The sequence below is a fragment of the Myotis lucifugus genome, unplaced genomic scaffold, assembly GCF_000147115.1.
Source record: "Myotis lucifugus unplaced genomic scaffold, Myoluc2.0 scaffold_0, whole genome shotgun sequence".
NCBI classification, from domain to species: Eukaryota; Metazoa; Chordata; class Mammalia; order Chiroptera; family Vespertilionidae; genus Myotis; species Myotis lucifugus.
Genome location: NW_005871048.1, coordinates 46,859,175 through 46,882,364, shown reverse-complemented (window position 1 = coordinate 46,882,364; position 23,190 = coordinate 46,859,175). Strand labels below are relative to the sequence as shown.

The 23,190-nt window shown below is 41.1% G+C and overlaps 1 protein-coding gene across 1 annotated transcript in view; it reads left to right on the top strand.

Moving 5' to 3' along the window:
- Positions 1-2,402: 2,402 nt before the first annotated feature.
- ZSWIM6 (zinc finger SWIM-type containing 6) overlaps positions 2,403-23,190 on the top strand; it is a gene marked incomplete at its 5' end in the record, with an annotated part of 101,288 nt that continues 80,500 nt past the window's right edge. Inside the window, one exon of the mRNA XM_023751596.1 lies at positions 2,403-2,457. Within this exon, the coding sequence (XP_023607364.1) occupies positions 2,403-2,457 (55 nt within the window). The remainder of the gene's footprint in view (positions 2,458-23,190) is intronic.

Here is a 23,190-nt window from a genome sequence, read left to right as displayed (position 1 = left end):
TTAAAATGATTTCCAGCCTGAAATATTCTTGATGGTTTTAATTATAGCAGCTGGCACTTATTTGGACTGCCCATCTTCTAACTTGTTTTGCCAATAACTACTCTTAGATCTTGCCCTGCCTACCTCCTCCAGCTGAGAGTATGAACATCTGCCTCAGATGCACAATCCCAATTACATTAGCTGGTGTAAAGTCTGACTAAAACCAAGCAAAATGGACACTAAAACCTAAGGCAGTGGTCGGCAAACTCATTAGTCAACAGAGCCAAATATCAACAGTACAACGATTGAAATTTCTTTTGAGAGCCAAATTTTTTAAACTTAAATTATATAGGTAGGTACATTGTTATTAACTTAATTAGGGTACTCCTAAGGCTTAGGAAGAGCCACACTCAAGGGGCCAAAAAGCCGCATGTGGCTCGAGAGCCGCAGTTTGCTGACCACGGACCTAAGGGAAAGTGGAGGCAGGCACTAGGGTTCCTTCAGCAGCCACAGGACTGCTTGGCAGCTTGTAAAAGATAGTGTGAAGTAGACATGCACTTGTAGATATTTTTTTCTTGGAGTACTGGAATCTAAATTTCTGTGTCTAAGAGAAGAATAGATTAATTTTTTAAAGTTTATTGCCAAATTTTTAGGTCAAATCCATTAGTCTATATCTAGGATTCAACTACATAAAAAACGCCCACAAGATCTACTAGTTACCTTCTGTAATCAAAAGTATTCATTGACAAATGTGATTGGTTTATAAAGCTAGAATAATCTTATTTATTAATCTGAGCAAGTCATTAATCACACCAATAACTGGTAAAGCAAGCTAGATGATTGTGTCATTGTGGCACTTTTAATTCTGTTAACACATGCATTAGCTCTCTTTTTTTGCATTAGCTCTTTATTATGCATGTAGTATCACTTAGGTTTGACTAGCATAATACTGATATGCAGGGTGGTTCTTAAATATTGAACATTCTCAGCTTCCTGCTGAGTATGAAGATTAATGAACAAAAGCAATTATAATCTATAGATGGGATATAGCTTAAATCTACTCTCTCTACTCCTACCCCATCCTGAGGCTTATTCATGGATATGTATCACCATAAAAAATATTATACCAAATATTTTACCAAAAAATGTTATATTTTTCTGGGATGAATTGTTGACAAGAGAGATGTGCTAGAAATATAACTTTTAACATAAGAGTACAGATTTTCCAGAAAATGAACAATTCCAATATTCTGTGTTTACCACAGCTATTAAAAGTTTAATACCTCCCCCATCCACATGGCAAGTTAATGTAAAACTATATCCAGGAATAAGGAGCCTAGGATACAAAGTAAATTATTAGTAATTACAGGCCAAATCTTGTCACAGTGGTTACCTTATTCTGAGTCATGGTTTTTTGGTCTTCAATACTCTATATGCTGTCCTCTGTAACAGACAACACCAAGGAAGAGACCTAATAAAATGTTCCATGTTTTTCAAAGAGAACAATTTAGAATAATGCTACCTAAGAGTACCTAATATCAGAACAAACAGGCAATGAATAGCATCTAATTCTGCACATTATGCAGAGACATTAAATATACATATTAGTAAGGTAGCAGATGCTTTGGTTCTGAAATTGACATGTAAAATAGCAGTCTTTCTCTGCAGGGCTCCGCTCCAGCCAGCACTCCTTCACATATAATGAATAGCTAATTTCAGTACTATGGTCCATGGGAGACTGGGGAACTGGGAGGAGGAAAGCATTCCAACTTTAAGAACAGCAGGATGTGCTGAGATGTGCTTTTTAATGGAGAAACATTTAGAACTCTTGGGGGTAAATTCATAAAGAAGGTTGTGCATGTGTTTTGTATTTAAATTAAGGAATTATTAATATAGTTAGACAACCAGGAATCTGGCAGCAGTATTGCAAAAGGGAAAATCAGAATTTGGCAACTGAACTATGAGCTCAGAAATACCTTAAACTTTTAATAAAATACATCCTAAAACTAACCTGTGTTCAAATGTAGCCGCTTATTAGAAACTAGGGGCCCAGTGCACAAATTCATGCACCTTGAAAGGAACTGTGGGCTGCAAGGCTGTGGTGGGCACAGGGGTGGGTCTTGGTCCATCCTCCGCGCCCCCACCTGGTCCCACCCGCTGCAGCTCCAGTCCTGTCTGCCTGCAGCCCTGCTCCTGCCTCCGCTGCTGCCGCTCCCATGCGCTGACAGTGTAGAGCGATTGGGGCTGGCGCCAGCAGCGAATGCAAGCGGTGGCTCCGGTGCGGTGCAGGCAGTGGGTGCGAGTGGATCCGGCACCTGCAGCAGGTGCAAGCGCCCAGCAGGACCTTGGAGCATGGGAGCAAAGAATTTTCAGTAACCACCAGAGACTCACCCTGATGACAGCGACCAACCACCCGCCTTGGTCTGGCGCCCCCGCTCACCTGCTCCACCATCCTGCCATGGCTGATACTCCCTGGTGGTAAACACACAACGACCGGTTGTTCAGTTGTTCCACTGTTTGATCTATTTGCATATGAAGGTTTTATATATATATATAGATAGGCATTTGAGAATATATGTTACTAGTTAAAATTTGGGGCTGACTTAAAAAAAACTGGTCTTTCCCTGTATACAGGAAAGGGGAAGTGACTTACCAGTATATTCTTCTGCCTCATGGAGATTTCCTTGCCATTTGAGATTTGTGTTCATTATTCATTCATCCATCTATCCAGTCAATATTTGTTGAGCATCTGCTGTGTACCATGAACTTCTGGGAGCTCAAAAATGAATAAAATCAATCTCCACCCTCAAGCAGTGTCTAGTCTGGTGGAAAAACAGACTTATAAATGCTGTAACCGAAGTGAAAATAAGGATTTTATGGGTGAAGACTAGAGTTTTTAAACTAAAAGACTGCCTATTATTATGAAGTATAAAATATATATTAAACAGTACATAAAACATAAGCCTACAATTGAACAGATAGTTATGGAATTACACTTTATGTATTCTTTGTGCTTGCTTCTTTTATTCAACATTTTTGATTCATCCGCGTGGTTACTTGTAGCATTCTCATTGCTGTATAGTAATATACTTTTTATTCCCAGATACTGTTTATCCATTCTACTGTTTTACATTTGGGTTGCTTCCAGTTTGGGGATATCATTGACAATGATGGAGTGTTCTGGATTATGTATACACACTTATTTAGTGTATGTAGTTTTAACTTACTAGATAAGGACAAACTATTATTTCCAAATGATTTGTTCCAATGTAAAAAGACTTTTGAAATTGGTGGTTATAAAAAAGCAAATATTTTCTTACAGAACTTGACTTTCTCGTGAGAATGTGGTATAGTTAATGTATCTAACATATAGTTTGGTTGTCCTTTTTACCTAACCTGGATTGCACGAATATGTTTGAAATGTCAAGTTATGACTTAGTATTTTTCTCTGGTAATTGGACTAGTCTGTGACAAATTCGGGAAGATGGGAAAGATCTTTAAGATTGGAAAGCATGCCACAGTTTTGTTTAATGCTATAAAGAAAAGCTAGAAAAATAAAAGCTAGAGTATATTAAGGATACAAAAAATTTAGTGGTTTTAAAATGTTGAGCTCACATTTTGAAGTGTAATTCTATTTTAATATCTTTTCTAATGGAAGAAGAAAGATGACTGATTTGGTAGGGTAATCTTGTTTGAAAAATTGACAATTCTTTGGCATGAGGCCCAGATCTCTTTTCAAATTTTGTGTGAAATAGAAAAATGGCAGTCTTTTAGATATTATTCATGGAAGGAGGTAAGGGAGATTGGGGGTGGGGAGGAGTGCTACCTCTTCATATAGTAGGAGAGTAGAAAATAGGAGATAGTGGATATTTCACATAATCAACTCCTCTTACCTTTCCAGAAAGTAGAAAGAATGTCATGAATAAAAGAACAATTAGAAGAGTATTACTTTAAAATAATGGGAATATTTAACTTTTCTTGGCCTCCAAATCTATAAGAAATACGAAGACTTGTTTTTTCCCCCCTCCTAAATAGTGAAGGCCTGCTTTCACACTAAATTGTAAGATCAAGAGAGCTTTTGCCTCTGTTCCTTTTAAAAATACTTTTCACCAAGGTTCTTTCTGTGAACTGAATTTATAGGGTACTTCAACTTTGCTTTTGCTGCCCAGTATAGCAAAACGTGTCTGAGCTTGAATATTTGAGATGTTCAGGTCCAAAGTCATGTTGGTTGACTGAATGGGAAATTTTTCCTTCTATTCATTTTCAATTCTGTTCATTTAATGGATGCCAGCTATGTGCCTGGTAGGTGCTGGGGACACACAGATGAATATAACAGCTTACAGTTCACTGGGAGAGTGAACAATTTACCATAGTGTTGTGTGCTAAGGGACTATAATAACAATTTGCAGAAAGTACTTTGGTGCATAAAAGAAAGAACAAAAACATTTTTTTGTGTGTGTGTAATGGGTGGTGAGGTTCTAGATAGTAGTGGTCTTTTCACTGTGTGGATAAATGGATTTAAAACAGGTCATACGCAGGAACCAAGATAGCAGTGTAGGTAAATGTGGTACTCGCATCCTCCCATAAGCACATCACAATTACAACTAAAATACAGAACAACCATCATTCAGAACCGCCTGAAATCTGGCTGAATGGAAGTCCTACAACTAGAGTTATAGAATAAAGCACATTGAGACTGGGCGGAGGTATGGAAGTGGCTAGTCTGACACCTCTATGTGGCATGTTTTTAATCTGGAGGGATATCTTGGCTATGGAGACCTCCCATGAGAAGCAAGGATCCAAGCCCCACACAAGACCCCCTCAGCCCAGGGTTCTAGTGCTGGGAAGAGAAGTCCCCGTAACTTCAGGCTATAAAAACTAGCGGGGATTATGGCTGAGTGACGCGGAGGCTGCCGGAGACCCAAACAGTTCCTCTTAAAGGCCTGGCGCACTGACGTACCCAGACTCACTGAGTACGTCACTTGGAGTACGTCTGAGCTCCAGCACTTGGGCAGCAACTTGAAAGGATCTAGGGCAGTGGTTCTCAACCTTGGCTGCACATTAGAATCACCTGGGAATCTTTTTAAAATCCTGATTTCTGGGCCTCATCCTCCAGAAATTCTGTTTCTATGCTGAAATCCCTCCCTAACTCCCTCTCCCACCACAGAGCTGATTGGCAGGCACAAAATCTGAGTCTCCATCAACCTGGACCTCACCCTGGTGAATCCCTGAGACCTTGTCCTACCCAGTTTTTAGCCCCACCCAAGCTGTTTGCAGCAGCTTTTCCATATGAATCACCTGTCCTGGCTTAAGCTTCAGACTTTCCTAAAACCTCTCAAACAAGTAGCAGCTGGACTCAGCGTGCCCCATACCTCTCGATAAGCGGTCCCAGTTCCAGCACTAGCAGCAGCCTGCCTTGCTTCACAGTTTGCACTCTCCTGGGAACCTCCAAGCCCAACACAAGTAGTAACCATCTGCAGACCGCTCTGTAGTTTGTGCTGGGTGGCCCCAGGCAGGGCACAGGCAGTGGCTGACTTTGTACCTCGTGGAAAGCCCCAGATCCAGTGCACTCAGTGGACAGTTTCGGACCAGGTCATATTACAATTCTTTACATCCATAAGCGACACACTCAAGGGGCAGACTTGGAGAGCACCAAAGCCCCCTGAAGCAAGTCCTGCTTCATAGGGGTGTCTCCTGGACATCAGCTCTTCTGGTGTAGTCAAAGCTGGTCCTTGCAGCCAGTTGGCCTGGGGGTCAGTTCCTCCCAGTGGTGCCAACAGTAATCAAGGCTCAGTTACAACAAGACAGTGCACACAGCCCACACAGGGGCGCACCTAGCGTGCCTGTTCAGGTGACTGTGGAGGCTGAGCCACTGAGCCCTACAGGGGCTCAGTCAGAAATTAAGCATACACTAACTGAAATGAATAATTTACAGGGAATCAACAATAGAGTATAGGATGCCAAGAATCAAATCAGCAATTTAGAATATGAGGAAGCAGAAAACACCTAATCAGAAGAGCAAAAAGAAAAAAGAATCCAAAAATATAAAGATAGCATAAGGAGCCTCTGGGACAACTTCAAGTGTACCAACATTTGCATTATAGGGATGCCAGAAGAAGAGAGAGAACAAGATATTGAAAACCTATTTGAGGAAATAATGACAGAAAACTTCCCCTCCCTGGTGAAATAAATTGATTTACAAGTCCAGGAAGCACAGAGTCCCAAACAAGATGAGCCCAAAGAGGCCCACAATAAGACACATCATAATTAAAATGCCAAAGGTTAAAGACAAAGAGGGAATCTTAAAAGCAGCAAGAGAAAAGCAGTTAACCTACAAGGGAGCACCCATACAACTGTCAGCTGATTTCTCAACAGAAACTTTGCAGGCCAGAAGGGAGTGCAAGAAATATTCAAAGTGATGAATAGCAAGAACCTACAACCAAGATTACTCTACCCAGCAAAGCTGCCATTTAGAATTGAAGGTCAGATAAAGAGCTTCACAGACAAGAAAAAGCTTGAGTTCGTCACCACTAAACCAGTATTAATGCAATGTTGAAGGGCCTTCTTTAAGAAGAAGAAGAAAAAGATAAAAACTATGAACAATAAAATGCCAATAAATACATATCTGTCAACAATGAATCTAAAAATCAAAATAAATGAACAAGGAATCTAATGAACAAAATGAACTGATGAATAAAATAGAACCAGAGGCATGGAAACATGGAACAGACTGATGAATCTCAGAGGGAAGGTGGGAGACAGGAAGAGATTAAACAAAGAACTTCTCTACATATGTGCATTACCTATGGACACAGACAGTAGGGTGGTGAAGGCCTAGGGTGGGGCGGGAACCAGGTGGAGGGGAGCAGTGGGGGGAAAAAGAGGGACATCTGTAATCTCAACAATAAAGATTTAAAATAACAAAATAAAATAGTTCATAAGATACTAAACACTCATAACATAATTGGCTAGTTAGATGGTTTTCAAATTTTGGCAATATAAATAGTGATCTAATAAAAGAGTAATATGCAAATTGACCATCACTCCAACACACAAGATGGCCACCCCCATGTGGTCAAAGATGGCCACCACAAGATGGCCGGCAGGGGAGGGAGGGCAGTTGTGGGCTATCAGGCCAGCAGGGGAGGGCAGTTAGGGGCGATCAGGCCGGCAGGGGAGGGCAGTTAAGGGGCAACTAGGCCAGTAGGGGAGGGCATTTAGGGGTGACCAGGCCGGCAAGAGAGGGCAGTTAGGGGCAATTGGGCCGGCAGGGGAGCAGTTAGGCGTCGATCAGGCTGGCAGGGGAGTGGTCAGGGGGTGATCAGGCTGGCAGGCATAAGCAATTAGGGGCAATCAGGCAGGCAGGCAGGCGAGCGGTTGGGAGCCAGCAGTCCTGGATTGTGAGAGGGATGTCCGACTGCTCGTTTAGGCCTGAATCCACTGGGATCGGGCCTAAACGGGCAGTCAGACATCCCTCGAGGGGTCCCAGATTGGAGAGGGTGCAGGCTGGGCTGAGGGACACCCCCCTTCCCCCACACGAATTTCGTGCACGGGGCCTCTAGTCTCTATATAAAAAAATAAAATAGGTCACAGAGGTGATTAGAGAGGGAGAGAAAGGGCATATTTGGCAGAGGAAATTGCATGAGCTAATGGGTTTGTTAATTAGATTATGTATAATCTACATGAGATTATATTATGAGTAAAAATTAAAATTGCACAACAATATAGGCAGTGATTCCAAGTTTGAAATTGTTAGTCTTTCCTATGTTTTATCACTAAAATACACATATTCATAATGTTCTCTCAGCCAGAGTTTAGAAATTAGGCCAACTCATCTTGGACTCCTCCTAGATGTAAAGATAGCTTCATGAGTAGACTCTAGTCGTTTTATCTTTCAGCATTCAATGCTACTTATTAAATGCAAGTCTTTTGTGTTCAGTAGCATATAAGTTGAAAACTTAATAGACTTTATAGGTGGTAATTTTCAACCCTCTCCCTAGATTTCAAACATTTGTTTAAAAAATTCTATAGGTTTGCCTTAGCCGTTGCTCAGTGGTTAGAGTGTCAGCCCATAAACGAAAGGGTTGCAGGTTCAGTTCTGGTCAAGGTCAGGTACCTCGGTTGCAGGCTGGGTCCCCGGCCTGGTCAGTGTGCAAGTGGGAGGCAACCAATCAATGTGTCTTTCTCACATCGATGTTTCTCTCTGTCTCTCCCTGTCCTTTCCACTCACTCTAAAAATCAATGGGAAAAAAATATCCTTGGGTGATGATTGACAAAAAAAAAAAAAAGTTCTATATAGGGTTGAATATTATTATAAGAGAAAAATAAAATAGTGGTGGACATAACCTTAAAAATTGTCTAACCTACCCCTTACATTTTATATGTAGGAAACTATGGCCCTAATTGGTTGAATGACCTGTCCAAGTATATAGCCCATCTGTAGGCTGGGGCTGGATGAGGAGGTAGGGATGTGTAAGTATCAGGTACTCTTGACTGCCTAGGGGTAGGCTTTTTCATGTGGTTAAGACTCATAGTTAAGGTATGCCCAGGGTTTGAGTAGCTCATAGATCATTCTTCAAATATTTGCTGCAATTATGATTTAGAAAACTTAATCTGATTAAGCTAGATTGAAGTCAACATGGTATATGGCCAGAATCAGGAGAACTGCCACTTAGTAGTAGAACATTAACATCATAGATCATAGCTTCCATCTCTGATTTTCCTTCTCCCTATCTGTAACAAGGGGGAAAAGAATATATATTTTATTGAGTGGTAAAACTTTTAAATATAAAATCTGTTAACAGTGTTTGGCTTTTAATTGCCATCAAGTGTCTTTTCTTTTTTTATATATATGTGGGTCTGTAGATCAAATGAGATCATAGACTAGAAATCACTTAGAAAGTTTCACATTACATACAAATGAACATGTATATTAAATTAGTTTCCTTCTCTTCATTATTTCATTCTCTCCTTTATAACTAATTTGTTGAATGGCAATACTACTTTATTATGATGGTTAGAGAACTTAATATTTGCTTTACTAAATCCCATGATTCTCTAGTGAATGAGATAGTGTGTGTTCTGTATGGGGGAGGAGAGATGATAGAGGTGTGTTGGTAGGTATTCTGAAAGAAACTTTTCAAGGACGTTGCAACCTCAGAGAGACAAACTGACCCTGATCTAATAATGCGCTTAGAGACAGTAAAATGAAAACATTGACCCAAGAAATATATGGGGGTATGGTGAGAAGATTTATATATCATGTGGAAGTCAATAGTAAGCATATTTTAGGAATAAAGAGAAAGGATAAGGCTATAATTGGGAGTGGAGGTTGAGTGAGACTAGCCTTGACTAGAGATATTAAAGTATTTTGAGAAAAATCACAGTGCCAATAAGAACAGAGAGTAATGATAGATATATATAGGATATTTTGATATTACCTACATGAAATTTCACCTATAAGGGGAATATGCTGGGAAACCTCATAAAATTCTAACACCTCACCCTGGCAGTCCTTGTAAATATAGTATCTTCTTTCCTCCTTTAAATGCCTTTTTGGCTATCCTGTAAGAATTTGATTGTTTTTAATAGCCTAGCTTTGAATAAGGCCATATATACTATCTCACAACTCTCCTCTAATTAAATTATGCCATTCTGCACCTCAAAAGTTATTTATTAGTTGTACTGGGATTTTGTTGTCATAGTTCCAAGAGTTACATTCCCAACACAGCTGGGACGGAGAGTGATGCTGACTGTACAAAGCTCTGTGTGGAACCCACTCCATCCCTTTCATACTTTGCCCCTGTCTGCTTATAAGTGTGTCTATTTTAGGATAGAAACAGGTGTGAAGCAGATGGGAGGGCAGTCTCAGTGAAACACCTGCTCCCTGATTGATCTCCAGGTGTGATTCAGGCAGTAACTAAAAAGGAAGTTGACTGGAAGTATGAATAGTCTGTCACCTCACTGCCAGCATAACTAGAAAAGCACACAGTAATGGCCTGGGGTGCTGAACAGTTTGGACTGACGCTGCTAAATACTTCAATGCAATGAAAGAACAGCTTCCTTTTAGAAACATGTGTTCCAAGTTGATATACTCCTACTGCTTCTTAGAAACTCTGAACCTAGTAGCCACCCAGAAACCTCTTGTCTTCTAACATCCTCGCCCCTTCTTGCCCTCCTTTCTTTCTGCCCCTCTTCCTGGATTATCTTTTCTACTCACTTTTCCCTTTTTCATTCTGTTAGTAGCAGGGAAGTGTGGGCAAAAGAATGGTGATTTGTTCAAATTCTTCTTTGCCCCACATATGAAATGGGTATTGCTGAAGGCAGTAAAAATGGTTGTCTGTGGTTTGATTTGGACCCATCAGCCTTCCGATTCCTCCAGGAAGGGGAAAGGGTGGACTAAATGGGAATGTACTCTTGCTTTAAATGATTTCTCATTTGTGTGATTTATTAAAAAAAATTGTTACACCAAATAAGGGCTGCTAAAAAGTATGTGTTCTACCTAATTGCCACCTTAACATCTTTTCCTAAAGTGGGTTAATAAAGTTCTCGGGCAGTTACAGGCCACCGTTAGAGATTTTATCACTTCCTGGTGCTCTAATGGTTATACTTCTTTGAACTATGAATGCTTGATCTGCATAATCAGTTGATTATTGTTGTTACTAAGTATTTACAGGACTTCAAAGTAGTAAATAGTATACAAAGCAAATATACCACCTTTTCTCCATGAACTAAGCAAAATAATTCATGAAGGTGAAGCTTAGGGCAGGGATAACTCTGCACTTGAGGGAGAAATAAGGGCAGGGAGGTGGAACCCAGGAACATTTTGCCATTGGTCATTTTGGGAACACTTAAGTAGTCATTGTATTTCTTAGGGCTATCTGTAATTTTATTTCATTCAATTGAGGTTTATTTATTTAAAGATAATGTGGTTCCAAGAAGTCTGTTTCCAGGGACTACAGTTTGAAGCTCCTGTTACCTTAAAAGTATGTCCTGACTCCTGAAGACTAACCATCTGGCTAGGATAGTTGTCATTATGATCAATAAAGTTTGATTTTGGAGTGATTTATCCTGAGTGTTAACTGCTTACAACTGCATAGAAGAGGCAGTGGTACATGTTTGGCTCCTGTTCAGCTGGGGGAACTTGAGCTTCCTTAGTCCTTTCAGAAAGCCTGACTAGGAGGTTGGCACCGTGGCAGGAATGTTTTAGTTAGATTCAGGAAGTCAGGGTACAAATGTCAGAATAAGATTGACAGACTAACTAGATTATTAGTTTGTTTTTTTTAAATATACAAACTGTGATCTAAATTATAATCCCATTAAATACATTATTTAAGATACCTGTAGGAAGTAATAAAACTTTCAATAAGTTTTTTATTTTCTTTTTATTTCCCCATTGACATTAATTTCTCAATTTTATAGTTTTTTAAAGCAAAATTTTACACTGCAATAAATCCCCCATCTCCCCAAAGGAAATGTGGTCTTTAGCTTTACCTTGGCTACTTTGATACCTTCTGGATGTTTGGGGATATTTTCTCTCAAAATCAGAACTTGACTAGAAAGAATCATTAAGTAAATGATTATTTTCATGTGGATTTAAGTATTTCTCATTGAGTAAGTATATAGTAAATTTAGGGTGCATTAAATTAAAAAATAGTTTAACGCTGACCAAAGTGAGCACTTTGTAAGCATATGTTTGATATCCTATAGCTCAGTCTTGTCATATGATGGATTTGGGCCAATCTTTTCTCTTGGGAATACTGTTTTTAGGTGTGGGTATTGAGCCAAGGGCCACTTTAGTGTTTTGTATTTAGAAAAAACTCACTGTTTTTATTATCATCCACCATGGAGATAATGAAAACGTTTAAGTACAAGTACTTTCACTTTAAAAAAAAAAGTGTTTTATACCCAAGTGTGATAACTAACCTGTGGTAGTTACTCTAAAAACAAAAAATCCTGATGTTTAATTTTGAGGGTGTTTTATGAATAACTTGTGGCTTTTGAAAAATAAGATGCAATAAAATACTTCAAAATCTAAGACATTTTAATCAGAGTACTGAGTTAATTTTGGTCTGATTGTAAGGGAGACAAGAGTATGTATTTGGAATTTTGGAATGACAGTTTAAGTGGGTTTCTTCTTATTTTTCTCAGCATACACAAAATTCTTGTTTTTTGGAGGGAAAATGCTTTATACCAGGATGGCAGTAGAGATATGGGAAAGTTTCTTTCCTTTTAAATGGAAGAAGGTAGATTTCTCAGTGTAATACTGGACTCCATTAACTTCTGGGTGTTTATCCAAAGAAAATGAAAGCACTAACTTGAAAAGATACATACACTCCCATGTTCATTGTAACATTATTTACAATTGCCAAGATATGGAAACTATCTAAGAATCGTTCAATAGATGAATGGATAAAGAAAATGTGTGTGGGTGTGGGTGTGGTGTGTGAGCACAATGTAATATTAGCCTTAAAAATGTAATCATGCCATTTGCAACAACATGGATGAACTTTGAAGGCATTATGTTAAGTGGAATAATCAATCAGAGAAAGACATACTGTATAATTTTACTTATACGTGGAATCTAAAAATCAAACAAATAGAATCCAAGCTCATAGATACAGAGAATAGATTAGTGGTTGCCAGAGGTGGGGATTTGAGGTCGGTGAAATGGATGAGGGGTACAAACATATAAAATAAATGATTAATGGGGATATAATGCACAGCATGGTGACTGTGGTTAATAATACTGTATAGCATATTTGAGAGTTGCTAGGAGAGTGGATCTTAAGAGTTCTCATCAAGCCGTGGTTGGTGTGGCTCAATTGGTTGGAGCACCTATATGCTGAAGGGTCATGGGTTCATTTTCCCATCAGGGCACAAGCCCAGGTTGTGGGTTCGATTTCTGGGCATGGGTGGGGGAGGCAACCAATCCACTGTTTCTCTCATATCAATGTTTCTCTTTCTATTCTCTTTATTTAATACATGAGGATGAGTAGAGGAAATAGGAAATAGATATTAATGGCTGAAAGGAGAACAAGTTGCCCAGTCTTTCTCTGCCTTATCTTACCTTGAGTGCTGTACTACATCTTTTTCTTTGGAATGTGGCTGAGCCACAAGGAGGACTGAGCATCCATGGGTTAAGGAGAGTCTGGAAGTGTCCTTTTGCCTGAATAGGCTGGTCCAGTCAGTAGTGTGATGACCACATTGATGACTTTCATTGTTAGCATTTGGTGTGTGATCATTATCAGTCTCCCAGAACATGTGCTGGACATCATTTATGTGACAAATTCTTTACTCAGGAACACTTTGAGCACTTTTAAAATTTTAGCAAAAGCACTTTTTTTTTCTTTAAGCAATTTGTGTTCATTGTAGAAATTTTAGAAAAACCACTTCCCCATACACCAACCAAAACAAAGAAAATAAAAAGTCACCTGTAATTACACTGCTCCAAGATATGGGTGAAAATGCCTTACTAAGTTTCATATTTTGAACAGATGACCTGTCTGCTTTTCTTTTATCACCATGTACTTAGGAAAAAAGTACTCTGATTAATCATTTTTAAATTTTTATATTTTAATCTAGATTTTTAAATGGTTTTACTTTATAGTAATATATTTTTGTTACTATAAAATTTTATTTATTTTCTTAATGCTCAGACCAGTTTAACATACCTTTCCTGACTTCTTGGAATGGGAAGCATTTAGGTTACATAATAAGCTAGAAATTGTATACATTCTTTATATCACAAGTTATATATATTTTTACTATTCTGTTTATGATGTTAATTGAGTACATTCTGACTAGACTTGTTTAGACTATAGTTCTAATCATCTAGGTCAGTAGTCCTGGACCTGCAGCAGCAGCATTACTTGGGATGATGGCATGGGGCCCAGCAGTGTGTTATAACAATCCCCCCAGGTGATCCTGATGCATATTCCAGTTTGAGAAGCACCAGTCTATATGTTCCACATACCATATGTTCTTTCATCTAACATGCTTCTTGAGTGTTTCCTCCAGGACAGTCCTCTGTGACAATGATGCCAGAGACCTCTGCTGTTTCCTATGGTGTCACAGATCTCTGCTGCTAGCTTAACTCATAAGAGAGGAGTGGACTCTTAGAAATAGTCTTTAGTTAAGTTTAAAGTATCCTGGGCTTAGAGCCAAAGCATTTAGTCACTTGTGACTTCTACATTGTAGGGTGGTATTACTTGGAAGAACCCATGAGTTCCTTCATTTGACATAGTTACAGGAGCCTGGCCTATAATTCCAAGCAAGGGCTGTGCTGGATCCTTGGGTTGCAGAGATGAAAGATGGTGCTCTACCTCCAAGGGTCCTATAACTTAGCAATGTTTACCCAAGTGTCTGGATCTGTTAATCTGCCTCATTCTTTTAAATCACTTATGTATTGGTATGGAAAGATTTAGTTGTACACAGTTATCATTTGGATTTTAGAAAACCCATGTTTCTACCAGGCCCGCTTAATCCCAAGTATGTTCTACCACCTCTCTGAGAATTCCTGTAAAAAGGGGAGGGTGATGCCCACTTTGCAGAATTAAGTCTGTTAGAGCTTGGGAATGAGATAAGGCATTAGGAATCAGCTAGGGCCAAAATGTGGTGCTCCTGTTGGGGTTGAGGGGTCAGGCTGGAGCTCTAGGGTGTGGGTGGTGGAATCTGACTACTGAGGCCTGCATTCTCCCCTCCCCAGCCTGAGCACACTTTTCTCTTTACCTCTTGGTTCTGGTAAACAAAATTAGTCTCCTGAGTTACTCCCTCTCCCCCACTCCTAAAGCAAACAGCCAAGCATTTTTGAAGGTTGTTATGCTGTAAGCAACAACCCAGGAAATAAACTGGTAAAGGGATTTTCAGTCTCCTCTCCTGTTTAGATCCAGGCCCTGGGAAGTAAGACACAGGTGTTTAGAGCTGCTAAGTTAATATTTGGGCACCATAGGGCTCTGTTAAACTTAATCTGCACTTCAGAAGTTGGAGACCCAGGTGAAAGGCCAAGTTTGGGGGCAGGAGAGAGGGAGCCCTGAACTGAAGGGACAGCATTGGGGCTATTCTGACAGCAAGGGAATCTGGTAGATCTGTCCTTTTAAAAAGGGCAGAAGGCTGGAGCTGTTTTGCTTGTATTAGAAAATGTCGGCATCAGAGAAACTGGCATAAAGTGGAATTTAACAGATTGGGGCAAATAATTTAAATTCTCAAGCGCTTTGTGGCATTACAGTTGTTAAAGTAACTCAAATTAGTCTACCTAACTTGTTTATTACCCACCCAGAATCTCAGTCTGGGCAATGGTTGTTTCCCTCAGTTCTGAAAAATTACCTGATGGTAATGGTGGTGGTGGGGAACCCTTAGTACTTCAAAATTTGGGATGAAATGGAATGATGTGATTATAAACAAAATCTAGCACCATCCCCCTTTAAACTAGTGCTCCTAGTTGCCCATTGCAGGTCGCTAAATTAGTGGATAAGTGTCTTTTTAGAAATAATCTATAATAATAAAAGTGTAATATGCTAATTAGAGCAGACGTCCTTCTAGACGTCCTTCCTTCTGGACAAAGCTGCAGCAGGCGGGGGCTTCGGCAGAGGCCCCCGGTGGTGGTGGTGGTGGCGGCAGCAGCGGCAGCATGGGCCAAGGCCCTTGCATGAATTTCGTGCATCGGGCCTCTAGTTTTAAATAACTGCCTAATGCCATTCAGATCTAACAGTAACTCTTATCATGTGGATCTTTGTATGAAATGGTACAAGAATCTACATTAATGAGAACAAAACCGATACTGAACTGAATGCCACTGGGAACTCTTGGTTGGGCCCATCTAGTGCATGCTTCGTAAATTTTTATGTTGTTTATATGTGTGCTGTGGTTTACAGTCTGGTCTTTGCATTAATTTGCCATTGTCTTTCTCTCAAATATTAATGAAGTGTAGGAGTGATTCTATTCCAAGCAGGCATTTTTAAGGTAGACTTAAAAATAAAGCTTTTCCTTTAAAAAATAATTTTCTGAAAGATGGAAACCATGTCATTAGTGATTGCCAGCAAAATCTCCTAATATCTTTCTATGAGCTGTTTAAGCTTAGTATTAGAAATTAGGGCTGGAGGATTTAATTAACCAGCTCACAGGATACAGTCTCTTTAATTTAGGATTTCCCTTTGAGAAAATTATATAGTTGAGAAGGACTATCATATTTTAGATAACTTGGTTTTGAGTTGAGTTTATTGTCTCCATCTTGGGCCCTTAACGTGTCAGTACTGCTGAACTGGAAATTAAGCACAATTTTAATTAAAACATAGTTGTTGTTTTTTAATGGATGGTTGCAACGTGTGGTGAGTTGGATTTTGTGTGCTATAGTTCTCAGAGTTAGGAAAGGTAAAAGTTAGGTTTTGGGGGCCAATGATTAATTCACCTATTTTACCAGGGACACATAATCAGGTATTGGTTACTATACATTTAGCCAGTGTAGTGGGTTTAGTTAACCAATGAATATACTTTGTTTTGAGAGTGTTAAATGTTAACACTTTTGCATTGTTTTGACTTAGCTTAGAAAAACACAAAAAATACTCTCTCATAACCCTTGCCACCCTTTCAGCCATAACATTACATTACCTTGGTTTCTGCCTTTAATTTCCCCGGGGTTCTTTTATTTAGGAAAAGGGTAAAAGATATATTTGTGTAGGTACTACACCAGTACTTCTGTTAAATTCTTTTTCAACAAAGAATATATTACTCGAGTGCTTCATGCACAGGCTGCATATTTGTCTGAAAAGAATGTGCCCTGAAAGCAGTAGTTTTCAGTGTATATTTATTTTATGCCTATCAGATTATTTTAGCTTAAAATAATGCTTTGAGTTTGAAACCATTTTTCAGTTAACTGAGCACATACACATACAATCACAAAATGGTATATTTTGAAACAGTTGTCTTTCCAGTCTGATGTGGGTCTCCTTTAAAATGCAACTAAAATCTAACTTAGATATGGAAAATAAGCTCTTAAGGAAAGCTTATTTTATAATATCAGTGAAGAAATAAATATTTGCTTTCCAGAAACCTTAATTAATTCTAATTAATGTGAAATTAATGTAGATGATTTGAGTATGTGCTCATGCGTGAGAAATTTGCCCCTTAAGTGTTTCTCTGCTGAGTCTTATTAACTACTGACCTGTAAGATCCAAGTGCAAATGATGTTATTTCAAAGATGATTTGGCTAAAAGGAGTTATTTCTTCCCTTTCTTAGCAGTGCATTATAAATAGTTCTTTATCTTTCTGATCTCTTAATTATTGAGGACCTCACAGTCCTTTTGCTTACTAAGTTTACTCTCATGAGAAAGAGTTTAAAGGTCAGTAATGTCTAGATATAATTATGAAAAAAAAAAGTTTGGTCTTGTGGACACCCTGAAAGGGTCTCAGAGATCTCTGGGTGTCCCTGGACAACACTTTGATTAATTTTAAAAAATCTCATATTTTCTGGTTTATCTGTATGAAAGTAACACTGACAAAATTAGCTATTTGTGTGTTGGCAGAACTTAATAGGAAAAATGGGGAAAGAGTGCTGCATTGAGCAAAGGTATAGCTGACTGAAGTTTTTTGGTTTTGTTGTCAAACAGCAATTATCCTTCTAGTATTGGCCTATTCACCTCAAGCATTCTCAGTAGCCAAGTTTATTTTCTAAGACACGACATGAGTGAGACCCTCCTCCCCCCCAAATTCAAGTAGCATAGAAAAATAAAAGTGTTATGGATGAAGGGAATGTATCCAGTATCCCTCCCCTACTGCTCCAGCTGGGAAGGGAAGGAAAGGGAAATAAAATTTAATGAGCACTTTTACTATGTGCCAGGTGCTTTACATATGTTACTTCATTTTAATCCCAAAATAACCCTAGGAGGTATTTCTAGCCACATTTTGCAAACAAATAGAGCCAGAGACGGAGATGTTAAATAGTGTGTCCAGAGCACTCAGCGTTTAAGTGACAGAGCCTGAACCAAGTCAAAGTCTCTCTATTACCAAGGCCTATACAATACTGTGCCCATGTTTCTGCTTTGTTTTTCTTCAGATTGATAATGTGAATATTAATGTTTTATTGGGCTCAGTGGTGACATGAGGATAAAACAGTTTGACTGCCCAATGAAGTTTGTTCTCATGGGATTAACTATCTTTGATAGATTATATTTTGTAAAGTCAAAGAAATATATTTATAAAAAAAGGTTTAGATAATTTCTTCAGTTTTAGTTATTTGAAAAGAAAACATTATCCATGTTTTTTCATAGACTGGAAGATTGCCTCTTTTTGTGTCCTCTATTCTGTTATATAGAACAGCTAACTATGTCAAAGGAGATTTTGCCTATAACAGCTGGTCACCAGGGTTTGTCAGAACTCCAGAAAGGCGGAATCCATTCTCAGGAACATTATTATGTTTCAAGTCATCCAGTACCTAAGAGATAAGACTGGTTTGGGGTGGAGAGGAGGGTGTCAGGGAAAGATGTCTTACAACCCTCTAGGGATTGTTGAGAGGAATATTCGCCTTGCTTCTCTGTGCATGCTCTGGTATGATTTAAGACCCACAGAGAGTGTACTGATGGAATTTCAAAGAAGGTTTTTCAAATTAGAGAAGCCAAAATACATGACTATACCATCGTGAACTAAAGCTAATGGAATTACTATCTATCTATTGACTCAATATTGCATAGTCTTAAAAAATAATATACCAGCTGTGCTTCATGTGCAACAGGCGTGGTAGGTGGGGACTTGCAGCGTTGGGGATGTGATGGCGGCTGCCACTTGCCCAGGGCCAGCCCTGGGCAAGCGACTGCGGGGACAGGGGCAGGGGCAGCGGGCCCAGCAGAGGGAGGCCTGTACTCCCCACATGGTGGTGGCTGTGAGCGCTCCCGATGGCCACTGCTGTTTGCCCAGAAGGACCACAGGTTCCTTCTGCCAAGTGGCAGCAGAGCCGCTCTGCAGGGAAACCTCTGCACCAGCAGCAAAGGCAGATGAGCAAGGGAAAGCCCAGCAGTGAAGGCAGGTGAGGGAAAGTCCAAGCTCCATAGCTAAGAGCTCCTGGCCCAGTCACACCCCACCTTGGCCTCCAGCACTGCAGGTCAGGGGTTCTGAGAAAGGCAGCTCCTTCCTGCAGCTCCTCAAACTCCCAGGCCACCTCCATCGCCCCTCAACGCCCTCGGGTCAGGGTCAGGAATCAATGGAGGCCTCCAGGGGCCCAGACAAATAATGTAGGGAATTTCCTCTAGCAGCCGGACCCAGTGACTCAGGCCGGAGGGAGACCCTGCAGCCAGGAGAACCCTGGAAGATGCGGTCTGCCCATCACTGGATGAGCGCACCCAATTGGTTAAGCACGGGGAAGCTCGTGGCCGATGGCTGCTGCCGCTTGCCCAGGGCCGGCCCAGTTCTCCAGCAAGCTGCTGATGGCTGCTGCCGTTGCAGGGGCCCGAGGCTCAGGCAATGAGGGCCGGGCGAGGCTCAGGCAAGCCACAGTGGCTGCAGTGGCCGAGGCTCAGGCAGCCTCACCCCTGGCAGTGGCAGTAGCAGAGGCGTGATGGGAGCGTCACCTGCCCCTGATCACAGGGTTGCCTCCCGCAGAGGGAGGCCAGACTGCGGCTTAGGCCTGCTCCCAGTGGGGACATCCCCTGAGGGCTCTCCCTCCCCCCGCAGTGCACGAATTTTGTGCACTGGGCCTCTAGTCTCTCTCTCTCTCTCTCTCTCTCTCTCTCTCTCTCTCTCTCTATATATATATATATATATGTATATATAAAAGGCTAAGTGTCTGTCCATCCGACCGGTAGCTATGACACACACTGACCACCAGGGGTCAGACGCTCAATGCAGGAGCTGCCATGATGTGCTCTGGCCATTTAAAAATAAATGGCACCACAGTCCTGGTGCCAACAAACCAACACTCGGCTTCCCCCAAGTGAGACACAGGCCTAGCCACCAACCCGGAGCAACACCCCACCAAATCACAGCCAATACTGCCAAGACCCCATGGCGTAAAATGCGGCCCACAGCCCAGCCCAGCCCGGAAACAGTTGCTGTGGGCGCCTGGTAATGATGTCACATAACAACACCTGGCTTTCTCTCCCTAGCGACTAGCATCCTTGGAGTTTCTTCAGCCCAGAAACCCAACTTGCTTTATAGCTAGGTGCAAACACTTTACAGCTTAACCAAATGTTTGTGAAGCATTTTCCTGTGCCTCATGTCATTTGATCCTCACAGAAATCCTGGAGTAGGTAGATAGGAGACTTGGTAGAATCCTATTTTCTTTTCATTAGCAAGATGCGAATAGCGATATTAAAATAATTTCTTCTAATTAATTTCCTTTCAGTGTGCATGAATCCGTGCACCGGGACACTAGTATTTTATAATTTGCTTTGCTTTTTAAAAAGTTTTACAATAGTAATAAATGTTTTATGAAATTGGATGATAAATTGTATGTGATACCAGGAATCAATATACCTGACTTCCTTTTGACTGGCACAGATCACATGAATGAAGAAGTCATTTTTGCAAAACTTTTTGAGGACTTCATCAGTTTTCCTAAGGGCCTCTTCTTTTATAGTTAAATCAGTCTCTTGAAGTACTTGTTAATAGCCTTAATGACAATTTAAATACTAAGTAGTCTAAATCTGGAATTCTCAATTGTCTTGGCTTTCTTTGCCTGTGTGTGATTGGAGAAGTTCTCCAACATCACTTTGGAGGAGAGACAAAGATGTTGACTTGGTGGTCAAGAAGAGACATGATAGTGTTAACCTGGGAGAGATCGATTTTATAAATGGGCAGTTTATGACAACTATTTATTGTAGTAATAACTGGTTTCTTTGTACACATACATATGTGACAGATGGAAAACATTTCTTGCACTAAAATGCACAGTATGTTCTTGGAAACTTTTTTGAATTCGCTCTTATGATCCATTGATTTTTTTGTCTTATCTGTGCCTGTCACGTGGATTTTTAGTTATTGTAGGCTTACAGTACATCTCATCTACACTAATAAAAGAGAAACATGGTAATTAGTGTACGACCGCTACCCTTCCCATTGGCTAATCAGCATATCCTTATGCAAATTAACTGTCAGCCACGATGGCGGCCGGCAGCCATGCACTGAAGCGAACAGGAAGGCTTGCTTGCTCCAGTGATGGCAGACTCCAACGTTCCCTGCCTGCCGCTGCCGGCCTCTCAGCTGCAACTCTAAGCCACTATGTTGCAAATGTAGAAGCTAAACAAAACCCCAGAAACCAGCTTTCAGTCAGCCGGCCTTCAGCCAGCCTGACCGCAACATTGTATCAAATACAGAAGGAAAAACAAAGGGCAGAAACCGGCTTTCAGCAGCCGAGGCCTCAGAGCTAAAGCTGGCCCAGAATAAAAAAAAAAGAAAAAAGAATAAAAGGAGCGGTTGGGAGCTTCAGTCACCTGAAAACGGCCCTCAGCCCCTAAGCCAGGCTGGCCAGGCACCCCAGTGGGGACCCCCACCCTGATCCAGGACACCCTTCAGGGCAAACCAGCCGGCCCCCACCAGTGCACCAGGCCTCTATCCTATATAGTAAAAGGGTAATATGCCTCCCGGCACAGGGATCAGCGTGACAGGGGGCAGCGCCAAAACCCCCTGATCGGCCCTGCTCTGTGCATGACAGGGGGTGGCGCTGCAACCTCCCCATCCACCCTGCCTTGAGTGTGACAGGGGGCAGCGCCCCAACCCCCCAATCGGACCTACCCTGAGCGTGACTGAGGGTGCATTGCAACCTCCCGATCTGCCCTGCTCTGTGCATGACAGGGGGTGGCGCCCCAACTCCCCAATCGGCCCTGCTTTGAGCCCGACCAGGGGCTGCACCTAGGGATTGGGCCTGCCCTCTGCCAGCCGGGAGCAGGCCTAAGCCAGCAGGTCGTTATTTCCCGAGGGGTCCCAGACTGTGAGAGGGCACAAGTGGGGCTGAGGGACACTCCCCCACCCCCCCGCCAGTGCACAAATTTTTGTGCACCAGGCCTCTAGTAAAATAATAAAACATAAAGAGAACTTGTTATCTAAAGAAGAAAAACTGAAGCAGAATCAGCAATGTGGGCATTATTGAAATTTGCCAAAGTGTTTTGAATTGTGCAGATATTAAAGGACAAAATTATGAAACACAATCCTCAGATAAAGCACATCTTTTTTTTAAAAATATATATTTTATTAATTTTTTTACAGAGAGGAAGGGACAGGGATAGAGAGTTAGAAACATCGATGAGAGAGAAACATCGATCAGCTGCCTCCTGCACACTCCCCACTGGGAATGTGCCCGCAACCAAGGTACATGCCCTTGGCTGGAATCGAACCTGGGACCCTTCAGTCCGCAGGCCGACGCTCTATCCACTGAGCCAAACCAGTTAGGGCTAAAGCACATCTTTAAAATCACCTGTATGATCACCAAAGATCACAACCTCTGAAGCAACACTTTGATGAGTTAAGAAAAAGACACCAACTTCTGAATACACTGTTCTTTGAAAAGACATTAGTCAAAACCCCCACAAAACAAACCAATACCCCTCTCCCCGCAAAAATATCCCCTTCATCATCATCTTCTTCTGCTCCTGACACCCAACCATCAAACTATCATGGCTTGATAATCCAGGATCACCCAAAGCAGGTGATTCTCCTGACATGTCATAAGATTAGAAGTAGTCTAATGCAATACAATGCCTGCATCATTCACCTCACTTCATGTCTTCACGTAGGCATTTTGTCACCCACATCATCACAAGAAGAGTCACTACAGTACAATAAAATATTTAGAGAGATAGACCACATTCACATAACTTTTTTTTTTTAAATCCTCACCTGAGGATATTTCTTCCATTGCTTTTCAGACAGAGTGGAGGGGAGAGAGAGAGGGAGAGAGAAACATTGATGTGAAAGAGACACATTGACTGGATGCTTTTTGTAGGTGCTCTGACTGTGGGTGGGGAGGGAACTGCAACCCAGGTATGTGCCCTTGACTAGGAATTAAATCCAATACCCTTCCGTGGGTGGGCTGATGCTCTAACCACTGAGCCACGACCAGGGCTCACATAACTTTTATTACAGTATCTATATATATAAAAGCCTAAGCAACCAAACGACTGAACAACTGAATGACCCTTTGACCAGTTGCAATGACGCACATTGACCACCAGGGGCAGATGCTCAACACAGGATCTGTCCCCTGGTGGTCAGTGCACTCCCACAGTGGGA